This window comes from Urocampus carinirostris, chromosome 11, assembly GCF_059441175.1.
Source record: "Urocampus carinirostris isolate Australia breed hairy pipefish chromosome 11, RoL_Ucar_1.0, whole genome shotgun sequence".
In the NCBI taxonomy this organism is placed as follows: domain Eukaryota; kingdom Metazoa; phylum Chordata; class Actinopteri; order Syngnathiformes; family Syngnathidae; genus Urocampus; species Urocampus carinirostris.
Window position 1 is genome coordinate 23562013 of NC_142359.1, and position 14552 is coordinate 23576564.

The 14552-nt window shown below is 41.6% G+C and overlaps 1 protein-coding gene across 8 annotated transcripts in view; it reads left to right on the forward strand.

Annotated features, from left to right (window-relative positions):
- Positions 1–7112, forward strand: part of celf2 (cugbp, Elav-like family member 2) — a 225462-nt gene extending 218350 nt beyond the window's left edge. For 4 of the 8 annotated variants that reach the window (XM_088348362.1, XM_088348364.1, XM_088348366.1 and 1 more), the window contains 3 exons: positions 85–276; positions 5686–5829; positions 6862–7112. In XM_088348362.1, coding sequence (XP_088204488.1) covers positions 85–276; positions 5686–5829; positions 6862–6989 — 464 coding nt within the window. In that variant the 3' untranslated portion in view covers positions 6990–7112. Of the gene's footprint in view, positions 1–66; positions 277–5685; positions 5830–6861 lie in introns of all 8 variants that reach the window. The other 4 variants (XM_088348360.1, XM_088348365.1, XM_088348363.1 and 1 more) reach the window with 1 other exon arrangement.
- Positions 7113–14552: the final 7440 nt, after the last annotated feature.

The following is a 14552-nucleotide window of genomic DNA, read 5'->3' on the forward strand; positions in this document are numbered from 1 at the left end:
AATGGTAACAATGATTCAATGGATTAAGCAGACTTTTCTCTCTTTACTGTTGGGTTTGATGTAAAGTTGCACAAATGCTCTCAGGTATGGCGGCTCTCAACGGCGGTCTTGGCGGTGCCGGCCTGGCAAACGGGGCTGCGGCAGCGGCGGCGGGCACCATGGACGCGCTTACGCAAGCTTACTCAGGGATACAACAGTATGCCGCTGCCGCCCTGCCCACGCTCTACAGCCAGTCGCTGCTGCAGCAGCAGGGCGCTGCCGGCAGCCAGAAAGAAGGTGGGACGCCGTTTCAACACCTTGATTTGATGCCTTGATTGAGTTTATGCATTCCAAGTGCAGTAGTACCTCTATATATATTAGCTTAATCTGTACCAGGGTCGAATGCTCGTGTAAATAGCAAAGTTTCTGATATGAAATTAACCTAAATTAATTGGTCCGCGCCCATCCTCCCCAAAGCTTACAAGTGAACCTTAAATAGCTACAAAACACGTCTTCCTGATCACCAAAAACACATCCAAATCGTAATGAAACATAAAAAATACAATAATAAGATAAATAAATTGATATTAACAAATTAGAATACGAGTTTACTATGAGCAGTTACCATGAAGGGACTAGACTCGCTGTAACGAAGGCATGTGCGAGGGGCGAATCTAGGAGAGGCAGGAGTGTAGGAGAACTTTTATGATATGTAAGCACTTACTGTACACTTAAAATTAAAGCCACTGTAGGATGTCCTGTTTGCCTTTCGAGAACAATTCCCTAAATCCACTACAGACAGGAGAGCAGCTTCAGTGACAGACTTCTGTCACTGACCTGTTCCACGGACAGACTGAGGCCATGAGGCTCTTTAACTCGACCAAGGGAAGTAAAGGCCCACATTAAACCCCAACCTCACATTCGCGTATTTTGCTTTATTGTTATTACAGTGTCTATTTTTTTGAACATTATTTAAATGCTCTTTATTCTACATGTTATATTGGGTATTTTTGTATTCTATATCGCTTATTTTATTTTATCTTTAAACATGAGGATACTGCTGGAAAGTTCCCTAGAGGAATGAATAAAATATCTATCTATCTATCTGTCTGTATATTGATCTACCTATCTTTAAAGGAGTTCCCAAATTCTAAAACATATAAAATGTGAGAAAATAGTACATGTTTTTTTTTTTTTTTGCAAAATATCTATATATACTATGTCATTAAAGACATTTTGTCAGGAGGCAGGGTGCTTGTTTTGGGATCAAGAGGTCACAGGTTTGATTCCCAGCTCTATCTTGGGCAAGACACTGAATCCCAAATGCCCTCGATAGCTGGTGGTTGCCTTGCATGGATGACGCTGCTATTAGGTAGTTAGTGTGTAAAAGGGAAAAGTGTGAAGCACAATGTGCTTTGGGAGGTCTTCATTGAAAAGCGCTATATAAATGCAGACCATTTACATTTACATTCTAAACTGTGACATCATGTCAAGCCAGTCACCCTATTGGTTTATATGTTAACTAGTCAAAAAGATTTTGAGTGTTTTGAGCCAAGTTTTGGTAGTGTTTGTGGAGAATGCCTAGTCATTATGTCCCAGATAGCCGTCTTGAGCCTTCATGGGACCTAAGTAAAATTAAATTTAGGGCCCCATATTACTTGATAATATAATCATGCCCACCCTTTACAAAATGTTGCTGGTGAGTCAACGGTTGTATGCGACATGAGTGATGTCGGCTAATTCAGCTGTTAGAGGATAATATCATTGAAAATCTGCATTTGATAAGTAGCAGAATAGCGCACCATGTAGCAACAACAGTAGAGTTACAGTACTCGTTAATTGCCTTCTTTTGTAACTTGTTAGACCCAACACAATGAGTATATGTGTTAGTTATTATACTTCCGGCGCCGTCACGAATGGCAGCCACTCCAGCAGCTCCCGTGTTATTTTCGCTACTTTTGTGATTTATTTATTTGTTTAGTTATTTTTGCTTACTTTATCAGTGCCTTGCAACACTTGGATTACTTTCTATCCTATGGATATGGGTTTCAACTCGCAAAAATACGTATATTCAAGAAACCTACTCCTCGACCTGAAGAACTCTCGAGCCGGCACGGTCCCTTTTTTACCTAACGAGGTAAGGCGACCCTACCGGGGTTGCAGAGCCGGTGCTAAAGTAAAGGCTAAGCGGCTAGCGGCGAAGTGGCGATATAAGCCCACGGTACCGTCCATAATCATGGGGAATGTCAACTCCCTACCGAATAAGATCGACGAACTGGCTGTGCTTGTGAAAGACATCAAAGCATACAGGGAGTGCAGCTTGCTTTGCTTTACGGAAACGTGGCTCACGCCTAGCATCACGGACGCTAACATCGCGCTAAACGGCTTCTGCGCTGTTCGGGCTGACAGAGGGACAAAAGTCAGTGGGAAGCGCAAAGGAGGGGGACTGGCTATCTACGTGAACACGAGGTGGTGTAACCCCGGGCATGTAAAAACCAAGATTTCTATCTGCTGCCGTGATGTCGAACTTTTGGCTGTAAGTCTCCGTCCCTATTACATGCCCAGAGAGTTCGGACACGCCATTGCTGTCATTGTTTACATCCCACCGCGCGCTGATGCGGAAGTAGCGTGTGACGTCATCCACTCCGCGGTGGCAAAACTTCAGACACAACACCTGAGGCGTGTTCAGGAGAGTGAGCGATTGCTATCGCTAGCTATCGCTAGCTTCTGAACGGCCAATGATTATTGAGCGCTCGCGTGCCCGAGTAATCACGGGAGAAAGACCGCTTACTTTGATTTCCAACATGGCGTCGACAGTGCTGAACATGGAGGATCTCACCCTGACGAGTGCTGTTGGCGATGTAATATATCGTCTTACATTGCCTGGTAATGTTTGTGAACAATGCAAGACAGGTATGACCCTTCCACTGCGTTTAGGATAACCTTAACTGTGTCAATATGCGAACTGTCGCTCATATCAGCCAACTCGCTCAAAGCAAGCTGTAGAACGAAATCCATTGTACTGTCGTCGGCCATTTTGGATCAGTAAGGCAATCACAGTGAGCGATTACAAAACGTTCAGCAGTGCGCGGCAAGCGATTAACAAGCGACTACATGTCTGATTACTCTCCTGAACACGCCTCCGGAGGCTGCAATGTTAATCTCAGGCGACTTCAACCACGTGACTCTTGATAAGACACTGCCCTCTTTCGTCCAGTATGTGAACTGCAAGACCAGGGGAAATAGGACTATTGACCTTCTGTATGCGAATATAAAAAATGCATACAGCGCTAAACCACTGCCTGCCCTTGGAAAAGGAGACCACAACCTCATTCTGCTTAAACCACAGTACAAACCAAGAGTGAGGAGGCTACCAACAACCACACGCTCATTTAGAAAATGGTCCACCGAGGCAGAGCAGGCTCTGAGAGACTGCTTTGGATGTACGGACTGGGATGTCCTGCTAGGGTCCAGCAGTGGGGACATTGAGGAGATGGCAAACTGCACTACTGACTACATTAAGTTCTGCATGGACAATGTTGTTCCTATAAAGACTGTACGCTGCTATGCCAACAACAAGCCCTGGATCACGAGAGACATCAAGTGCCTTCTGAACCAAAAGAAGAGGGCCTTTAAAAATGGTGATCATCAGGAGCTAAAACGAGTACAGAAGGAGCTCAAAGTCCAGCTCCAGAAAGGGAAGGAGCAGTACAGGAGGAAGTTGGAGAAAAAGCTGCTGAACAACAACATGAAGGAGGTGTGGGAAGGGATGAAAACAATTACTGGCTGCAGCACCAAGCAGGGTGTGGCTGTGGATATAGATGTGGGGCGAGTCAACCAGTTGAACAACTTTTTCAACAGGTTTGACCACTCCGCCTCATCCTTACCCCTGAGTTGTGCAGCTGTCCTTCCCCCTCCCCCTCTGGACACTAGCATGGAAGACATCCCCCCACTAAAAATAACTTCAGCCCAGGTGTGTGGGGAGCTGAGAAGGCTACGAACCAGCAAGGCAGCTGGTCCGGATGGAATATCCCCCCGACTGCTGAAAGCCTGTGCGTCTGAGCTGGGAGACCCTCTACAGCGCATCTTCAACCTGAGCCTTGAACAGGGGAGGGTCCCTCAGCTGTGGAAAACATCCTGCATCATCCCAGTCCCAAAGAAATCAAGACCAGAGGAACTCAACGACTTCAGGCCAGTCGCCCTGACATCACATGTGATGAAGACCATGGAGCGGCTGCTGCTGCACCACCTGAGGCTACAGGTCCGTCACGCCATCGACCCACTGCAATTTGCTTACCAGGAGAAGGTGGGAGTGGAGGATGCTATATTATACATGTTACACCGATCCCTTTCTCACCTGGATAGGGCGAAGGGGGCTGTGAGGATTACATTTTTGGACTTCTCTAGTGCCTTCAATACCATACAGCCTCTGCTACTGAGTAGGAAATTGACAGAGATGGGAGTTAGCTCACACCTTGTAGAATGGATTACTGACTACCTGACAGGCAGACCGCAGTATGTGAAACAGGGGGGCTGTACATCGGACACCGTGGTTAGCAGCACAGGATCTCCGCAGGGGACCGTTCTCTCTCCGTTCCTATTCATTCTATATACATCGGACTTTAAGTACAACTCTGAGTCCTGCCATGTGCAAAAGTTTGCCGATGACACTGCGATCGTGGGATGTATCAGAAACGGGCAGGAGGAGGAGTACAGGAAATTGATTCAGGACTTTGTCCGATGGAGCGACGCAAACCACCTGCACCTAAACACCACCAAGACCAGAGAGATGGTGGTGGACTTCAGGAGAACCAGAACTCACCCGGTTCCTGTAACCATCAAGGGAGAATGTGTAGAATTTGTCCAGACCTACAAATACCTGGGTGTGCAGCTGGACAACAAACTGGACTGGACTGCCAACACAGAAGCTCTATGTAGGAAAGGGCAAAGCCGACTTTACTTCCTCAGAAGGCTGGCCTCCTTCAACATCTGCAAAAAGCTCCTGAAAATATTCTATGAGACAGTAGTGGCAAGCGCCCTCTTCTATGCGGTAGCGTGTTGGGGAGGCAGCGTCAAGAAGAAGGATGCCTCTCGTCTCAATAAACTGGCTAGGAAAGCGAGCTCTGTTGTGGGCAAAGAGCTGGACAGCCTAACAACAGTAGCTGAGAGACAGGCACTGAAAAAGCTGAGGTCAATCATGGACAATCCATCGCATCCGCTTCACAGCATTATCTCCGGACAGAAGAGCAGTTTCAGTGACAGACTGCTGTCACTGTCTTGTACTACGGACAGACTGAAGAGATCTTTTCTTCCTCATGCCATGAGGCTCTTTAACTCCACCCGGCAGAGTAAAGGCCCACATTAAACCACACCACCTACATTGGATATTACCGAATCTTACTGCATTATGTGTTCTGTGTAGCACTATTTAGTTACTCGATATAACATGCTAAAGTGGGCATTTGCACGTCACACTGGGTATTTGTATATTGTATTCTTTTGGCTGTATTATTGTATTGTTCTCAGCTCAGGGATGCTGCTGGAAATGTGAATTTCCCTTAGGGGATGAATAAAGTATCTATCTATCTATCTATCTATCTATCTATCTATCTAGTTTAATATTTTTGCGAGGAGTGTCCCCGAACAGAGCCAATCGGCTAACTTCTTTTTATGCGTCGGCCTGACGATCTGCTGATAATTCTGCAGGTCCTGAGGGCGCCAACCTCTTTATCTACCACCTGCCGCAGGAGTTCGGCGACCAGGACATCCTGCAGATGTTCATGCCTTTCGGGAACGTCGTCTCCGCCAAAGTCTTCATCGACAAACAGACCAACCTCAGCAAGTGCTTTGGTAAATGCCTAACCATCAATAACCATACGCTCAGTGCCAGGGTACCCTTGTCGATGAGGGGTGCGCGATACTAGTATCAATCAATTCCGACACATTTTGGTTGGAAATGTCATGATCATTGAATAATTGAACCCGCGTTAGTTTATAATTACGATAAATACAGCACAAATATTTTAGGCACTCTTTATCTTTTACTTATTAACTACATTACAAACTTAAACAGTACAAAAAATGAATAGAAGTATTTCTACTACAACTGTTTCAGAACAAAACCCAAGAGAGTCAAACCACAAGAAAAGTATGAAAAGTAGAAATACTGTATAACAATCTCATTCAGAGAACTAAAATACCTTCCATTGCACAATATTTTTGAAAATAAAAGCAGTAATGCAATTAAAGTATAAACTTTCCCGCATTGGCTCGGTTGCAGGTCTTTGTTTAGGAACAGTAGCAGGGTTACATTTTCGCTGTGGTTCGTTGCTCTCTGTAGGGTGAGCTTTTTTCATGTATTTATGTAATTTTTGGTTATTGCTGCAGTAGAAGAGCACTTTACCGTACAAAATAGCCCTGGTGTTTTCCGTTTCTGTAGTTGGAAAAAAAGTATGCACCGCGCTTCTCTTCCCGTTTTGTCATTTTTAGCTTCTGGTAGGGAGGGCGCATAGATTTTGTCCCTCACTTCTGCCTGGCAGGCAGGATGCAGACGCAGGTCCAGTAGATAGAGGTGCTAAAAGTTTGGTTGTCTGTTACGCACTGGCATAGACTTAAAGTGGCCACAAGCTAGGTGAGAGTGAGAAGTGCTGCACTTTCTAAGTAGAGAAGCGGTGCTTTGAGGAAATGAGTGGATGAGCAAAGTTTCAATGCTGGGACAAATGGTAAATGCCTAACCATCAATGATCAGTCGATCTGATCCATGTACTACCTTGGTATCGATATTATTGAAATTTGGATCGTTCCGCCTACTACTATTGTCTATTTTTTTGGAGCCGTGGGTCGACACCGTAAGACGTGTTTTCCGTTTGTGCCGCTTTGCAGGCTTTGTGAGCTACGACAATCCCGTGTCGGCGCAGGCGGCCATCCAGGCCATGAACGGCTTCCAGATCGGCATGAAGCGTCTGAAGGTGCAACTCAAGCGCTCCAAGAACGACAGCAAACCTTACTGATGTTAGCCTGCCCGGCTAACCCCAACCCCACTCCCCAAAACCCCCTTTCCAATAGCACTGCTAGGGTAAGTGCCCCCACCCAGCCCTCCAGCAACCCCACCCTCCCTCAAAAAAACAAAAGACAACGCAGTGGAAGGGAGGGGGAGACAACCTACGCCTAAACTGCCATACCTTTATTTATTTTACAACACAACGCTTTCTGGAAACATCTTTCAGGACTGAAACAGATTCCACTTTCCAATCACTAACATAAGTCATAATTTCTTTGACCGGGCACGTTCGACATCACAATTAATTAGAAGCTCGGAATATAACGTTCTCTGACGAACGTAGTTGATGCAGAGAGAGAGAAAATAAAGTATAACATTTTATTAAGAAAAAATAGCTATTTAAAAGAAGCAGCTCTATTTTTCTACAACATTTTTATTGCCTCAACTGTACAAAAAAAGTATTCATCTGCTCGTTATTGGACAAATGTCGTCCCATAATGATTTTTTTGTCTTTTTTTTCTGGATTATGTCTTTGTTCTCTCTCCCTGATGGCTTAACACTGTAACGCAGGGGTCTCAAACTCACGGCCTGCGAGCCGTTTGTATAGAATTGTCTTTGCATTGTCACTGATATCAATGTATTGTATGCAACGATATAACACATAAAAAAGCTCCAAGGTTAAAGTTTACTAAAGATGTTCAAGAGAAAAATAATATAGATGGATAGGATAGATAAACATAAATGTTCACAAAGTAGTTCTTACAGACTGGGCGGCATAGCGGCTGGGTAGTTAGAGGTTCAGGGTTCATGTCCAGCTACCGCAGCTCACACGTGTGGAGTTTGCATGTTCTCCCCATGCTTGCGTGGGTTTCCTCTAGACACTCTAGTTTCCATCTTCATTCCAAAAACATGCATGTCAGGTTAATCGACCGGTCCAAATTGTCCTTAGGTGTGAAGGCTACCAGTTCAGGGTGTCTCCTGCCCACTACCCGAAGATATTTGGGATGGGCTCCAGCACCCCCGCAACCCTACTGAGGATAAGCGGTGCAGATAATGAATGGATGAATGCTTAGAGACTGACCACATTTGTGAATTTATTTTATTTTTTTAAAGAACAGCCCATCATAACAGCAGTGCAATAACACTTAGCTTCCCTCATGAAAATGTTGGGCCCCCCCACTTATTATTTAAGCTTAATGCTAACAAAGCCCACGCTAGGTTGATGTGACTGCTAATCAGTTAGAAAGGGATCCAAATTTTCACCCTAATGTTTGAGGTTCGTTGTACAGTATGTCTTCCCTGCAATACAAATGGCTAGATACTTCCTGGTTTGACTCGTGACAGTGCGTGCAAATCAGACTATAAATTTCAACAAATAAACCGATTGGGTTTTTTGCAAACTAATTGCGAAACATTTGATTTGAATTGAAATGCGCAACTAGGAGGTAGTTGGGGTGGTTGAACTAAAGCTGAAAGGACATAGTAAATCTTAGATGTAACTTTTGGGGAGTTTCTGCTCATAAGCTAGTTCGAGGGCCTCCAAGTAAATTGAATTTGAGACCCCTGTTGTAACACCAATGCATGTTATATGAAACACGTGCCATCTTGTCAGAAATCAAGCCTTCACAATTAAACCATGCCAGGACAAATTTCACTACTCTTCCTTCAGTTGTATAGTGATTTGTTATGTGACTGTGGATTTTACTTACTAATACACGATGTCCTGTCCCAAACAATTTGTGGTTTAGCTGTTACGACACTGTGTACATTTATTTTGAAGGCATGACTTTCGACAGGATGTGGAATTGTTTTTGCCATTTGTGGAAAACTTACTAGCAAGCTTAACGTACAAAGAAAGAACATATAAAAATGGTTTTTGTTTAGTTACATAATGATCATATTCTTAATAGTTAGATTTCAAAAAAACGATTTTATGTTTGCCTTTTTTTAATTGATAAGAACCGAATGTGACCAAAAATGGCTTTTGGGAAACAAATTGTCTGTCCAATCCATGCAGGCCCGACCAAGAGTTTTATTTTTTGTGCTGGCGTAACTGCTATTCTCGTGTTCTGATTACCTCTTTAAGAACATCGTTAGCGTCTCTTGTGGACTGATCCCCACCCCACGAAAAAAAAATAATATAACTCATTCATCATGCACAAACCAAAAAAGTAAAGGGTTATGGTTGATTTTTATTCCCTCACTCGCCTGAGTTGACAACGACAGAAGTTTTTTGTTGGGAATGTCATGTTCTGATTTTTGTTTTCCCTGCACGTTTCCTCATGTGGATGTTTTGGTAAGGTGACAAACACAGTTTCATGTAAAGCAAACACAAAAGCTGCACTCATTTGTACGAAAACCACCCGGTTGGCCTTTATCTTATTTTTTGGGTGACAGTATTTCTTGTCTCCCCCTCCCTTTTCTCGCATCCCCTACTCCGCTGCTTCTTCTTTTGCGTGACTTTTGAAAAACGCAGAAAAAAACAAAAAAAAATATCCCATCGGGAAAGGGTGGCGCCCCCATGTGGCCCGGCTTAAGACTACTTCTGCGCAGTTTGGACTCTGAAGCTGTTTTTACATTTTCCAGGCCGTGTAAAGATTTTTGATAAGGAGTTTCTCATTAAAGTCTATATATAGAACCACTTTTTCTAGAGTAGTTTCAAGGGGAACAACAACAACAAGGGAATGAAAAACAAAACAAAAAAAAGAGACATTTGGGTACGGGAGGAGAAATGCTACCTATTTGTGTTTTGTTTTTTTTGTTTTTTTGCTGAACTGACTCCCACACAGACAATCCGTGGTTTCAATGCACATGATGAGATTACCTATATTTTCTACTATTTCAATGTATAGAACAACGACAACGAAAAAGAAATAAGAAAAACAAACGTCGGTGCTTCTCGTGAGATTTAGTCCATCATCACAAGTCCAAGACGCTCTTTATTGTCTCATGTTTACCTTTCCCCCCCTTTTTTTTTATTGTTAAAGAGAACTTTTTAGAGAAGAGTTTACATGAACATTAGCCTTCCTTAGAAATGTGTTGTTTTTCTTGCTTAAATTGTTGTCGTTTAATTAGTTTTATAAAAAATGAGTCAAATATATATAAATCAAAATTTATATATATATATATATATATATATATATATATATATATATATATATATATGATAGCTTGTCATGATTTAATTTTGATTTGTCGTCTTGATGGCAACCAAATATTTAGAGACGTGTTTTGTGTTCTTGTCTTATAACCGATATTGAAAAAAAAAAGAAAAAGTGAAGTTTAGTGCCAAATTTAGGAAGAAACGACTTCCTGCCTAGCGCCTGTGCGTGCGTCCATTGTTGTCTTCTCTTCTCTTTGTGACATGATGATGATTTGCTTAGACACATATTTCCTTCTCAGTGTTTTCATATTTAACAAGTTCTCGATTTTAAAAGATACAACTCTAAAAGAGTTTGTTCACTTGTGGTCTTGTTGCCTGATGAAAAAAATGTCATGTTTGTATTATTTCGATTTTTGTTCTCTTTGTAAAAATGTACAAAAAAATGAAAAGAAAGTGCCCATGTGTCATATATATATAAATATAAATATATATCTATATATATCTATAGACATGTGCACACACATGCACGCACAGCTTGTGCAAGACCTCACTTTGTTGTTGTTGTTGTTGTTATTGTTATTGATGTTATTATGAATTATTATTATTATTATTGTGCCTGAGAGCCCCCCCGGAGATTGAACGCTTCCACAGACACCGCCATCGCACAATTTTATGAACATGCATGCACGCGCATTAGCAAGCCTTAGCACACACGTAAAACCACAATTGTGGTGCACTGCCAGCCTGGGCTGGGCTCGGGCGTGTCGGTTTACAGAGCACAGCACGGGAGGTTGAGAGGCCGTTTGAGAAGTAGATCGTAATTGCTCTCACATATACTGTCAAACTCCCTTACATGCACAACTATACTCTTGGACTGACACAGGTACACCCCATGTAAATACACTAGTATATTCATACATACCATTATACTCTCATGCACACCACTATAATCTCTTATACATACAACTATGGTCCCATACGCACTACTATCCTCTCACACATACTACTATAGTCTCATACACACACTGCAACACTCTCTCACACATAACACTCTGCTCTTTTACTCATAATACTGTATTCTTATACACACACTACGATGTGTTCACACACAAACTACGATACTCGCACACATTAATTACTATACACTCTCACACGTACTATTCTACAGGGAGAAACTCCTGTTTGATGTCGAACTGTACATCGATGTGCATTGCCATGGTTACCAAAAGTACCCAAAAAATTTTAAAAAAACACACACAGAGGTGAGGTGATCATTACTCTAGGTGTGAAAATAGCAATGGCAATTTTACTGGCGTGTGAGAAAGAATAGTCGTGTTTTGGGAGAGAGTTTAATAGTGTGCGAGAGCATATAGTAGTGTGTGCGTGTGTGGGGGAGTATTGTAGTGGGCCTGTGAGAGTGTAAAATAGTAAGTGAGAGAGAGTATACTATTGTGTGTGAGAGTCTTTAGAAGTATGTGTGTATGACAGTATAGTAGTACATATATGTGAGTTTACAAGAGTGGATAAGTAAGTATAGTAGTGATTTGCATGGGTATGACTGTGTCTGTATGAGAATCTAGTTGTGCATGTGTGAGAGTATGATGTTATATTTGAAAAAAAGTATAATTTACTTCGATAACAGCCTCTCATATGGGAGGGCGGAGACATGTACACTCGCTCGGCATACGCAGCCGACAGCCTAATGTGCCAATGACACTCATTCACGAGAAGCACTGTCGTCGGTCAAACCTTGACCCCACTTCTGAAACGAGGAGAAGAAAAAACCTCCACAAAACAAATTTGGCACTGTTTTCTACTTGACAAGCTCACCACTCGCCTTAAGCAACGAGGATTGCGTCATCACTCTTCATCCCGAAAACTACACTAGTAACTCGTTTATTAGGTGAAAAAAAACATTCAATGCATACCCAATAACTCAACAAATCATTGGTCTTTATATTAAGCACAAACAAACTTTTACTGGGACCAAGATATACAATACTAAAAAACGTCAACAGTTATCCTAAAACAGTTTTTTTTTTTAAAGTATTCTTGACAAAACAAGTCAAGGTAATATATGGGCATCGGTCACTACACTAGTGGGCAAGTCATGATCTATCGTCTTCCACGTTGGGGTAATCAAAATGCACCTCAGTCATTACTGTAAACAACTTCCATCAAAAGTACTTTTATTTTTGGCAAAATTAACCTCAAACAAGGACTTACAGAATACATGTATATATATATATATATATATATATATATATATATATACATATATATATATATATATATATATATATATATATATATATATACATATATATATACATATATATATACATATATATATACATATATATATACATATATATATATATATATATATATATATATATATATATATATATATATATATATAAAGAGTGCTAGGGCAGCACGGCGGCGCAGTGGTTAGCGCTTGTGCGGCACAGTTCATGTCATGGGAACCTGTCGTGGGTTCAAATCCAGCTCCAGACTTCCTGTGCGGAGTTTGTATGTTCTCCCCGTGCTTGCGTGGGTTTCCTCCGGGCACTCCGGTTTCCTCCCACGTTCCAAAAACATGCATTTCAGGTGAATTGGCCGGTCCAAATTGTCCCTAGGTGTGAATTGTTGTCTGTCCCTGTGTGCCCTGCGATTGGCTGGCAACCAGTTCAGGGTGTCCCCTGCCCACTGCCCGGAGATGGCTGGGATGGGCTCCAGCACCCCCCCCGCGACCCTAATGAGGATAAGCAGTACGGCTGATGAGATGAGATGAGATGAGATATAAAGAGTGAGAGACATTTAGGATGGTGGCTTTATATACTATTTGTGGGACTCTTTGGAATTCATGATTGATTTACAGTTACAGAGGCTACAAACCTGATTATTAAATGAATCAATGAAGCAATATTCTTTGAGCTATAGTTTTTTTCGAATAAAGCGAAACCAAAATTGTATTCTTTTCAACAAAATTATTGCAAAAGAAACCACAGTCACGATAGCACAGACTCGTTTAAGTCCAGAGGACTACTTCAGTAGCTGAAGCAGAAACATTTTCAAAGACTCAAAATACTGCCGGTTGCTATTGTTTTAATCCAGGTGCCAACTTTCACTTTCCAATCAGGGATGATAAAAATTCACATTTAAAGTAATAATAAATGATTTGGTTAAAAGAGATTTCCACACACATCGTCCCTGTGAGTGCAGTCATTGCCTTCAACAGTAACCTTTTATTTTATGTAAAGTAACAGCAGGTGACATCGCCTTATTTGGCTTGAACATTTTCTGATAAAACTGGAAAGTTTCTAGTTGATTAATGTTAAATGGCCAGCCGTCATTCGAACGCCTCGGGTTCAGATTTTGGCCTGACACTGCTAGCTTAAAATGCTGTTTTTGTTCAAATGTCTTTAGCAGTTGACGTTTTAGACTTCAACTGTTTTGACACAGTTGAGTTTGAATCAGAAGCTGTCTGTTTACCTCCGACCTGTGCAAGCGCTTTAAGTGTTTCGGCAAAAAATGGGACGGCGTTCTTAATTCCTTTTACCTAGAAACACTGGTCTAAAATAGTGTGCCATTCGCAGGCCGAAATGAGTTCCAGAGAGATCCTTTTTTTAACCCTAACCCCTCCACCACACACTTTTCTCTTGGGATCCTGTTGGTGATAAGTGAACATTTTTAGTTGTAATGTACCCTATCGCATTCGTTTTTTTGTCAGCCGATGCCTAACCAGAACATAATTTCAAATGTCAAGCACAATAATAAGAAACGATGCACTGATGTAAACACACCTACTCATGCATACGGGCCGCAGCTACTTAGGTCACGACATAGGAACTATCAGTACATATAGTTATACTGTATCACAAACTCCAAATTGTGTCATTTCATGCAAAACAAAACCCTTTAACCTCCCCACTTCCCAAAATAAAAAAAAATGTGTAGACTTGTTTTCAACCACCAAATTGGCTTGTTGTGTATAAAATAAAAAGTATTTTGTCTTAAACCCTTTTAAAATCATGGCATGTATTTAGGGCTGCAACAACGAATTGATAAATGTAATTAAAATAAATTATTAAAAGTGCTGGTAACAAATGTCATCATCAATTTGTTGTGTCATGCAATTTGTGCGACTCTCAGCATGTTAATCCAATGCAAATAAGCGTGTATGCTTCTAATACCCCTTTTGTCCGACAGAGGGCGCCTTGAAACCATATTTCGATACACGAGACATTTTTGAGACAAATCCAAATTTATTTATAAAGCACTTTTAAGATACCCAAATGCAACTCAAAGTGCAATACAATACGTTGAAATCTGAAAAAAACATACTCATTCTCCTCCGATATTGCCTCTCTTTATTTTTGCATTTTATACATATTTGCAGGTGTACAGCATAGATTTTTATGTTTTTTTCTTAAATGTTCAGCTATTTGACAAACACTTTGATTT